This window comes from Morus notabilis, unplaced genomic scaffold, assembly GCF_000414095.1.
Source record: "Morus notabilis unplaced genomic scaffold, ASM41409v2 Scaffold397, whole genome shotgun sequence".
Classification (NCBI taxonomy): Eukaryota; Viridiplantae; Streptophyta; class Magnoliopsida; order Rosales; family Moraceae; genus Morus; species Morus notabilis.
Genome location: NW_010363944.1, coordinates 197,731 through 208,791, shown reverse-complemented (window position 1 = coordinate 208,791; position 11,061 = coordinate 197,731). Strand labels below are relative to the sequence as shown.

At 35.0% G+C, this 11,061-nt stretch overlaps 1 protein-coding gene across 4 annotated transcripts; it reads right to left on the bottom strand.

Annotated features, from left to right (window-relative positions):
* Positions 1 to 2,382: 2,382 nt before the first annotated feature.
* On the bottom strand, positions 2,383 to 6,341 carry LOC21399679. Of its 4 annotated transcripts, none has more exons than XM_024170321.1 (5): positions 6,014 to 6,341; positions 5,788 to 5,902; positions 5,558 to 5,672; positions 4,528 to 5,439; positions 2,383 to 2,405 (listed from the first exon to the last, which is right to left on the bottom strand). In XM_024170321.1, exons 1-4 carry the CDS (start codon positions 6,112 to 6,114, stop codon positions 4,541 to 4,543), a joined length of 1,230 nt encoding a protein of 409 aa, XP_024026089.1. In that variant the 5' UTR covers positions 6,115 to 6,341; the 3' UTR covers positions 2,383 to 2,405; positions 4,528 to 4,540. The 4 variants fall into 4 exon arrangements, with proteins under 4 accessions (XP_024026089.1, XP_024026088.1, XP_024026090.1 ...); XM_024170320.1 differs by lacking the exon at positions 2,383 to 2,405 and adding an exon at positions 3,195 to 3,322; XM_024170322.1 differs by lacking the exon at positions 2,383 to 2,405 and adding an exon at positions 3,378 to 3,407.
* Positions 6,342 to 11,061: the final 4,720 nt, after the last annotated feature.

The following is an 11,061-nucleotide window of genomic DNA, read 5'->3' as shown; positions in this document are numbered from 1 at the left end:
CATTCCTGAAAAATATAAGGTAAAACACAAATATTTCAGAAAAACATTCAGGTGGTTTTGTTATTATCTTCAAAAAGAACATGGTTGAAGGTACAGAGATAGAAGAAAAATGAAAGATTTTTTTTTTTTTATAAGTAAAATGGAAGAGTTGTTAGCAAATTAATCCCTCAACTATGATCATTGTGTGACATTGGTCTGTAAAATTTTTGTCCTCTGTGAACTTTGATTATTTTGATCTTCTTAGTCATTGACTCTATAATTGACAAAAGATTTCTAAAATTTAAGAGAGATAACCGCCTCCCACTCATATAGTAATTGAAAGTTTTATTAAAAAAAATAGTTATATTAAATGTAAAATACTTTTCATTATTGTTAAAATCCTTACAAAAATAGAACTAGTTTCGTTAAACTTTTTGTTGCTGTGCAATAAGAATGTGACTATCTCTGTTAAATTTCATAAATTCTTCGTTAATTTCAGTGGCAATGACTAAAAATATCAAAAACTCAAATTAACACAATGCTAATAGTCCAAGGACTAACATTGCTAAAAAATAAAAATAAAAATAAATATAAATATAAATATAAATATAATAGAAAAGTGAAATAAAACAAGATAAAATAATGCACACATTACATTGAAAATGAATTGTATTAGATACTACAACGTACATTGTGTTGTTAATAGGTCACCAAGCTCCATATCTCGGTGACGGAATGTATGCAACTATATTTTTTGCTCGGTTATATCCAACTTAGCCATTACGGAAATATGCGAAATTCAATATTTCTGAGGTTAGATTTCGAACCCATCTCTCACCATACACGTATCGATATATGTCTCAGAGAATGCAGGTCAATCACAAAAGCAGCCGTTAGAATGAGTCGCGAGTCACCGATGACTCACGGATCATAAATCGTCAAACGAGTTTTCAATAGATAACAGACTACTCATCAAGTCGATAGCCGCCTGGTGAAATGAGCGGCTCATTTGACGAGTTGTCCACCAACCACACCGCCTCAAAATCCCTAATTTGAATAATGAATAATCTATTCCACAATTCTTTCCATAGAATCAGCAAAATATCACAATTAAAGGGCATAAATGCAACCCAAAAAGGATATTATTTTATCTCCAAGTCATCTATTCAAATAGGATAAGATGAGCATTTGAAATTTAAAAAGGAATCCTTCTCCAACAAGGATTCCAGATCAAGGCTGGTAAAAGGGGCATCCATTACGACCAAGAAAAGATCTTCACGTATTCCACACCTACCTATGCGCATCCTGCACACATGTGAGTTCTACAAACATTCCAAGGAATTCTACTCACATTCTAGTTTTCTCCAAAATCAATATTTTCTTTGTTATTCACTTGATTTTTTTTTTTCTTTTTTCTCTCTCCTTTTGCACTTGTTACCATTGATTTTTATTCAATAATTATAGTAGAATATCTGAAAACCCTACAGAACATGGCTCTTATCAACGAGCAAACCTCTATAAATACTTTGTGTCTCTATCTCTACTTTATTTTCTGCAATTTATTTACTGCAATCGCGATACTAACTCTCTAAATCATCTAGATTATCATTGACCCTAAATAAATTCAATCATAGATTTTGCCCTCTACAAAACGAACGATGGCTGATCTGATTAGCTGATAACTACAACTCTGTTTAGAATTCAGAAATCGCGGGATAGGTATATAGAAATTTTTATTAATCACTAATAAAAGACGACAAAGAATTAGACCAAAAAACATTTAACGTAGAATGCAAAAAAGCATGAGTAAAAACAAAAGGTCGGGTTACTTTAAAACGTAAAGGATAAATGTAGCATTCCAGAAACTATAGAGAACTGGGAACACAACATTTCTAATAAAAGCACTGGAGAAGGTAGAGAAGTAGGAGAAAAAATATAATATAAACAAGTTGGAAAAATAAGACAATACGATACAACAAAAATAATTTGTACTAGGTAGTACATCATAAATTGTATTAATTTACTACCGTATTGATTTAAACAATATGAACATTGTATTAATGAAAAAAAAAAAAAAAAAATCTCTAGTATTTAAGAGGCGTCATAAACTTTTAGCACCAAAAACAAAAGGGTCAAAATATCTACAATTTCCACTATCGGACTAAGAACAAGCATATACAACTGGTCGATAGAGATGCATAGATTGTAGCTATATAATGCCAGAGACTGATTGTTGTAACTATCAGTTTTAATTCTAGATTCTCCATTTGGATGGTTCTAGCACCTTCATCTGAACCGTTGGCCACCACTTATAAGAAAATCATCACCGTTGGCTCACCAAAGCGGCTTTTGTTGCTGTTGTCTGCATCATGGACAATCTTTTTCTTGATATGGACGCCTCTATGTCGCCATGTTACAGCACTTCACTGCTCGTACGCTCAAACAATGCAGCAAATATTGAAAAGAAGCAAAACCAAACAAGGTCATGACTGATGTGCTTTTAACACTCATATGGGTTTGTGATGTCATAGAAAAGGCATTTGTCAATTGTCGTTACTGAAACAAGAAATGTGAGGCCCCGTTCTTTTTTCGGGTCGAATGAAAAACTTAAATTAAATTCAAATTTTCGTGAGAGAAAATACTGTAACAAAAAAGTTACATTATGATTCAAATTGTGAAAGTCTCTCTTAGTTGTTGGAGAAGAGGTAAGAACTTTATCAGTAAGCAAACAATGAAACGGAATGAGGCTTTCTAAGGTAAAGGGAAGAAATGGGAAAGTGGGGTTGGCTATTTAATGATCATTCCAATCTTAAATAAGTTTAAGACCACTAAGTACCTGACTTTTCGTGTGATTTTTTTTTTTGGATACAATATTAAATGCTACAACAAGTAGGTTGTTGGATTTGTTTTTAAAACTCATCTTATGCAGATTTTTCTTTCTTTCCCAATGGGGAATTCAGGCATAAATGATACTTCAAAACAGTGTTATTTTTTTTCCTATTTTCTTCTTTCTTGCTTAGCAGACTTCAGGCATCCAAACCAAGCATCAAACTTTTGGAGGGCATTTAGGAATAGGGAATCAGATGTTTTTGTTTGAGAAAACTTTGCTGTCCTCCAAAAAAACAAAAAAAAAAAACAAAAACAAAAACAAAAAAACAAAAACAAAAACAAAAAGACATGTCAAAGATTAATATTATATCAAGTATTGCCCTACAATTAATCAATAAATTTCAAATGAAATCAATGATTCCCTCACCCCATAACCATTAAACCAGGCAGTTTCTGCAACAATAGACACGAGTACCTCATAATTACAAGAGAAGAATTCAACCCTGCAAGGACTCTGGTAAAACATTTCCAACAGAAAACAGCAAGTGTAGATCAGAATGCTTGTGTCTCCCCCTTCTTTTTTCCCACTACAAACTAATCTGTGAAAACTTCAAATATTACCATAGACCAAAAGTGCATAAAAACTAATCCCGAATGCATAAATGACCAGGAAAGTCAGGTTGTACCTATAGTAAAATCAGACATCTCTAACCTCCACAGGACACTAGACACAAAATTTAAGACTTTTAACAGGAATACTTAAAGACCCCAATTCGTGCACTTTGACCCACAGAGTAACATATATCAAGAGGCTTATCCCCCAAAAAACAAATTTCAGCAGAGAATCATTGAAGCATTTTCAGCCAAAATAAATAAATTCCTTGGTATAATCTTCAAACAATTTCACACTACACTTCACCCATGAAAAGTCTACATGCTTTGTTTAGTCATTTAGAGAACACTCGCAAAGTTATGAAAAAATCATAGAGTAACAAAGACTCAAACACACACGAAAAAACTCGCTTATCTGGCCTTAATACAACAACCTGTGCCTGAAGAACATTCCATATATATACATATATATATATATATATATATATATCTGTATTTGTATATGTATGTATGTATATTAGCAAAAGCATATTAAGCAAGAGAATTTGATTTAGTCTGTTGGAAGTTCAAACTTAATACTACAGAGTTATCAGTCAAGACTCAAAATATAAGCTAAAAACTGAAAGTTCATTATGTATGCTAATTAATGCACAAGTTAAGTGCTATTTATTATAAAAATTCTCGCAAGGACCATGACGTGTCATACAAACTTCTTCTGAGACGGGTTTCAACATAGACCAGAGTACGTTAACTCAATAAGTTTATAATCTTCCATCATTTTAAGATTCGTGTCATCATCCACAAAATTCTTTTCTTTCACTTTCACTTCTGACTAGATGTTGTAAAGGAGTACAAAGGATCAATCGTGTGTCAAGGCATTTGTTAATTAATAACTAAATGAGAATAAAATTCACATTCCATTTACAACTCAGTAACTTGCATCTTTCAACCATTGAAGCTTGCATCTCAAAATCAACTTCTAAGATTTCACAATCGATTCTACAATAAAATAAAGTTATCACAGAGGGACTCAACAAGAGATATGGGAAACCTCACATTTGAAAACATATACACTACAACAGCAAGGGGAAAAAATCGCCTACAAACCTGGCACGGTGATTCACCTACGAAACCAGTTGGATGGGACACCTGGTTGCCAGCAAAATTGCCCATCCTTCTCATTGCTACTAAATGTTTCCTTACCCTTCCTTACGAAGGCCTCCAAATTCTGGCCTTCACCCCCTGAATTCCACATTCTTGAACTGGATTCAGAGAGATCACAAGCAGACTTGCCTGGGAAGAAACAGAATTCTCTGCCCATTGACTGTCGCACATCATTCACTTTGCCCGCGTCCTGAGAGCTGCTGGAACCAACATCTTCCGTTTCAGTTGCAAAATTTTTCTGGGTTCTACCAAATGGGTTGGAAAATAAACTCAGCCTCAGAGACAAATCGCATTCTGCTTCTTGTGGGTTCTCTTGGGTGCCCATGGCATCCACTCGAGTAAAACAATCCTGCATAGTCGGCTCAGCAGTTGCAGCCGGTGTAACAACTGGCGTACCAACATAAATCGTCTTAGAATGTACATTTTCTGGGATAGGAGAGCCTGAATGGTACTTTTCAGTTCGATAGTTTGTCCCATGATACAAAGGATATACTGAACCCAAGTTCAGTGAGGCATTCGTGTCAATTGTTGTTGCCTGACTATGGCCAGAGACAACATTCTCAGGCGAAAATGCATGACTGCGAGGAGCAGTGAGGTTATTATTATTCCGGTTGACATGGGTGTTAGATTCGGAAAGAAAATTCGCAGGGTTCGCAATCGGGGCTCTTGCAAAAGTCAATTGGTTCCCCGAGTGAAGTGGCAATAACTGAGGGCGTCTTTCATCGCTAGTCCTATCCAAAACTCTAGTACCTGCGGAGAAAGGCTCATGTGCTCTTGCGGTAAGGTAAGTCCTAGGGTTACTGTGGCGTTGGCTTCGCGAAGCTCTTACTGGAATGCAACCCAAATTAAGAGCAGCTGAACAACAAAAGACACGAAAACAATACACCTCTAAGACATTCATTTTGAACTACTTCTACAAGCTATTATGCATAAACAGCCAGAAACACAATAAACGGATGGTTAAAGCCATTACCTTCAACACAGGGCGGCAAAAGGTCTCCGGTTTCGGTTGTTTCCTCTCGCCGGATTATCGTATTAATCGCGTCGTTTACTCTATCCCATAGTGTGTCTAGATTCGTGTACTCGGCCTAATTAGTCGAAACTACACAAAATGAGTAAAGTGGAAAACAGAAAACAAAGCACATTCAATCAAAGATCTGCCAAACTCAGAGCACGAAAAAGTGAAAAGCCGATCGGAAAAACCTCGGAATTGGCCTTGGAGTACATAATCTCCTCCGCTTTGAGGACCACAATGGGCAGCTTCTCTTGCCACTCCTTGTTCTTTTTAGTCGTTGCGCTGTGCGCTTCATTGGCAACCCTAATCAAACATATGTTGGGCAATAACCAAATCAGCCAAAAGTGAACAAAAAAAAAAGAGGAAAAACAGAGAAAAAACAAAAACCCCACAAAGAATAATCACACCGAGAACCTGAAAATCTGCTGAATGACGGAGCCTCTCATGGGCTGGTGCCGATCGCTGTGCCAAGCTCGCCTCACGCACTCGTAAGGCCTCGGGCCTGGCCTCGGCATGTTTCCACAGAACCCTGAGCGAGAAACACAACAAAATACAGAGAGAAAAGAGAAAGAAAAAAGGGAAAAAAAATTACTGGGTTCTTTTTGGGAAATCAAAGTGAGTACAATATCTCTATATGGGCATTGATAACGGGTCACTTATGACTATTGGTTCTTCTTCTTTTTTGGTTTTCCCGAATCCCAAGTTGGTTTTTGCAATGGGACAGTTTTTCTCTCTTGTTAGTAGTAGTACTACAGCAAGGAGAAGAAGAAGAAGAAGGAGAAGAAGAAGAAGGAGAAGAGTAGCTTTCCTATTGTTTTGTTGTTATTGATTTTGTTGTGTTGTTGGTTTGCCAATAATTTAGAAAGTTTACCATAGTTCGATGTCCAATCGCTTCTAATTTGTGTCGGGGGTTACTACTACCTCTTTTAGGGAAAAAAAAAGAAAAAGTGATGAGACTCGAGTGGGTTTCATTAAAAATTGGAAAAAATAAAAATAAAAATAATAACAAAAGTGCTTGTAATTTCCTCCACCCTCTCGTTGACCTTATTAGCACGAGCGATTTTATTTGATTCTGTACCAAGTTGGCTCTGTAAAGAGATATAAAGTAGTTTTTAACATTTGAAATCATCGCTATAAGGTGTGTGTATCTTTTATTATTTCTATTTTAGAACATATCATTCTTTCATATGAGCGCATATTATCATACATATTTTATAATGATATTTATAAGTTAACTAGTAGAGTAAATTTTTAGTGTTACATAAAAAAAATGAAAAGTTTGAAAGTGTATTTGATTTTGCTTCTAGGCCCTTCTTTTTAAGTCTTCTTCTTAAATAGATACGGGGATCAAGTCTTACCTCGTTGGTTTGATCGCTTTTGAGGTGGTGATGGGCTCTTCTGATAAGAAGTCGGGTTTATATGGATTCTTATTGCCTCTAAAATTATTTGTCTGGAAAAGAGACTTTTTGTGTGTCTAATATCTTTTCTCACTTTTCTCACTTTTCTTACTATTATTAAGGTTGTGTTTAGTACATTGGACAAGAAGTAGGATTGGATAAGTCAGTCCTAACATCTCCTTAGGTTTGAACTGATTATTAGCTAATGCGTGCCCACATATTTATCCTACACTAGATTGATGGATAGTTTGTCCTTGGAAATTGTGTTGAACGAGCTCTTCTGTTTTTCCATCAAAAAGGGAAAAAAAAAAAAAAACAAAATCTCCTCTTTATATCAATATCTTGATTGAGCAAAAGAAAACTATAAAGATTTTGTAAAAGCTTAAAAAGATATGAGCCAGCAGTGGATTTAAAAGGGGAGCGCTTATGATCAGAACTGTACTTTTGCTTTATCAATAAGTTGTGTTATTTTAAATTAATTTTTAAACTGTCTAATTTATAAGTATTCATGTTAAAACTTTTTAAAGTGTACATTGTTTAAAAAAAAATGAAGTGTACGATGCAAAACTATTTCCAATCATATATCAAAATATTAAAAAGATAATTCAACAGAAAAAAAAAAATTCAGTTCTTTTTTTTTAGAAATTTTAAATATCTTATAGAAAGAGAGAATTATTTTTTATTGTATAAACCTCAAGTCGATACATAAATTACATATATCAAAAGATTGTAAACCAAGGGAATTGTTCTCTTTTTGGACCTCTTTGATTTTGATTGTTTATTTATCCGTTTATTCTTTCCTTAAAAGATAATAAATCCTTTAAAAAAAGATAATAGCATAATAAATTATTTAGTAAATTACAAAATACACACTGACTTTTAAATTAAGTAGCAAGCAACACAAGCTTCGCTCGTGAAAAGTAAGAATCATTATCTTTTAAACTATGATACTTGCAAGTCTCATATTTCGAATGGTTGGTTAATTTGATAACATCATTAATTATTAAACTTTAATTACAAATAATTTTAAAATTCAGAGTATGTTTTTTCTAAAATTAAAGGTTGGAATCGATTAAGCAAAAAACAATTAATTTGAAAGCAACAATGCAATTTACTCTGAATAATTCACATGCAATTAACCAATGTACATGCTATAATTAGTGGTGGAACTTTGGGCCGATGGGCAGGCTTACTGCCTAAATTTTTTGGGCTCGGCATACAGGCCTGCTGCCCGAATTTTTTGGGCTCGGCAGGCAAGCCCATATGTCGGGCCATCCAAAGTGGAAATTCGGGCTTGGGCAGCCCGAATTTGGGCACCTCGCCGGAGCCCGCCGCTATGTAGGTGCCGTCAACTGCCGTCCGTCGGAGTTTTTTTTGAATTTTTCCGGCCAAGGCCGATTTGCCCAACCCGCCCGAAAATCGCGAAAAGGGTCAAAATTCAGACCGTTGGTGCCCTGACCCGAATTTTGCCCGAAAACCTAAATTTTGTCCAAATGCCCGACATGCCCGAAAACTCATCCAATGGCTAGTTTTTTACCCGAACCTAAAGTAGCCGTTGCACCTCGAATTTTTTGAAAAACAATCAATTTTGTAACCCAAGAATTTCCCTATAAATACCCCTCATCCCCCGTACAGGAAGAATACTTGAGGAACGCCGGAATGCATTCCAAAGGAATATTGTTGAAGCCTTGGTTTACATTAAGGATTGAGATCGGGCCGATTAACATCTACAGGATACAATTTCGCCGGCAAGCCAAGAATAGATCGATGAATTTAATCGATTAACATTTAATTTTGAAGACGATCTTTCAGCTGTAAATTAAATTGTAAATTTGTAATTTGTAAATATGTATTTACTTTTGACATTTTATTTGTAATTGTCTAACTTTGTAAGTTTGTAAAATTTGTAATTCGTTACAAAATGATTGCACTCTTTTTTCCTTACCAAGTTTTTATCCCAATTGGGTTTTTCTTAGTAAGGTTTTTAACGATGCAATCATGAATTATGAATTTAATATACATCATTAATATACATGATTAATTTATTCAATTGTGTTAATAACGTCTGTTGAATGTTGATTTTGATTTTTATATAATTTTAACACAAACTAACTTAATAATTATAAATATTAAAAAAATTCGGGCTATTCGGGCGGCCCTGCCGGGTTCGGGCAGCCAAATATAAGCCCACAGCCCGTTTAAGGGCATTTCGGGCTCGGCGGGCGGCCCGAATTTTTTGGACAGGTTGGGCACGGGCTCGGGTAAAAACTCGGTATTTTTAGACGGTCGCAGGCGGCCCGTCCAAAGTTTCAGCAGTAACTATTATGTAACACGGTATGTGATTGGACCAAACACATGTCGATGTGATGAAACTATGGGAAATGCGTAACATCCACTTACTAAAACTGTAACCTTTTAACTAAAATTAGCACTAATCACAATCATAGTACAATTTTCCCACTATTGCAAGCTCAAAAAGCTAGAAAAAAAAAAACCCCACAGGATTGCAGAACTTTTCTTCCCCTTTTCTTCTTTCCATTAAATCATCCCGACCCACCAAAATAAATAAATGAATTTATTAACAAATAAAGTGACTGAATCCATCAAAGAAACATCCAGAGATGCCCATTGTTGGTGCATCTACAATTATGCAAATCCCAATTTGCTGAGGAGTCTTCTAATTTCAACACTGTCTTGGACAGTTTTTGACACCATCCTGACACACCCCCATGGGCCTTTGGCCCTTCCCCACTCATTCATGTCTTGTCCTCTCTTGAAAATGGCTGTACAATCACAAAAGTTGTCATAAAACCTCCTTTTCTGTGTTGCTGAGCAATCCAACATCCCAACCCCCCACTTCTATACACAGTCACTTTGAAAACTCATACATGCTAAAGTTTTGAGTGACTGGAGGGTCCAGTCTTGATAAAATTTATTGTACAAAGAAATAGGAAACCCTAACTTTTTGCTGTTAATTCTTTTTTAGCATTCCAATTTCCTTTTGGAGAGTTCTCTTTTAGGGTAAAGAAAAAAAAATCCCAATAGTAGACAAGGTTCGCAAATGTTAAGTTTTTATCAAGATTCATCAAATTATAGAACTTTTTTGTTCAATATAATTCTGATGTCATCTTACCTTTTACAACTCTTTTCTTCGGTAGTTTTTTTTTTTTTTTTTTTTTTTTTTAAATATACTAGTCGGAGTTCTCCTAACTTTTTCCTCCATTGAATTAGTTGAGGGAAGGGGGAAAAAAAAGGAAAAAAAGAAAAAGATGCCCTTTTACTTTTTGTGAACATTTCTTGAAAGCAAAAGCGAGGTGAAGTTTTGTGGGTAGGCATTAGGCAGACCTAAGGCAGGGTCCATGTTACTAAATAAATGGTGCTTGGAAGTACAACTCATTTTTTCTTTCAAATAATTTTGTTGCTAATTACACTATGGGTCTTGTTGATGAAAACTTTTATCTCATTGATGTTACACAAATATCTTAGAATGCCCCTATCCTTGCATTCCCCATCCACCCTATCCATGAGTGGCTAGTCTAGTGAAAGTATGATATATACAAGCAAGTACCTCACACATAAGTCCCATGTGGAAACCAACACAAATCGATAGCTAAAAAAAGACATTCATGACACTTCATAATTTGTATAGTATTTTTCATTGGTAAAAGCTTTCAAAACCTTTTTTCTATTTTCTCTTCCAAATGAGATGCATTGGGTGAGTTTGAAATTGGTTTCAAAACGTTTTTGTTTTCTGTACGAAAATGAAAATGAAAACATTTTTATTTTCATTTTGGAATCATTTCTGAAAATACGTTTGGTAGTTTTATTCTGCAATTGTTTTCAGTTTTAAAAAAACTGAAATTGTGTTTGGTGGTTTAATTTTTGAAAACATGTAATAATATTTAAAATATTAAATATTAAATAAATAATAATATTAAATATATTAAATAAGTATATTAATATAACATTATATATGTTACTAGAAGAAAAACGACAGTCGAAGAAGAATGGTGAGGTGGCGGCCCGCGCAGACGGGGGGCGGCGGTGGCGGAGGTGGGTGGCGGT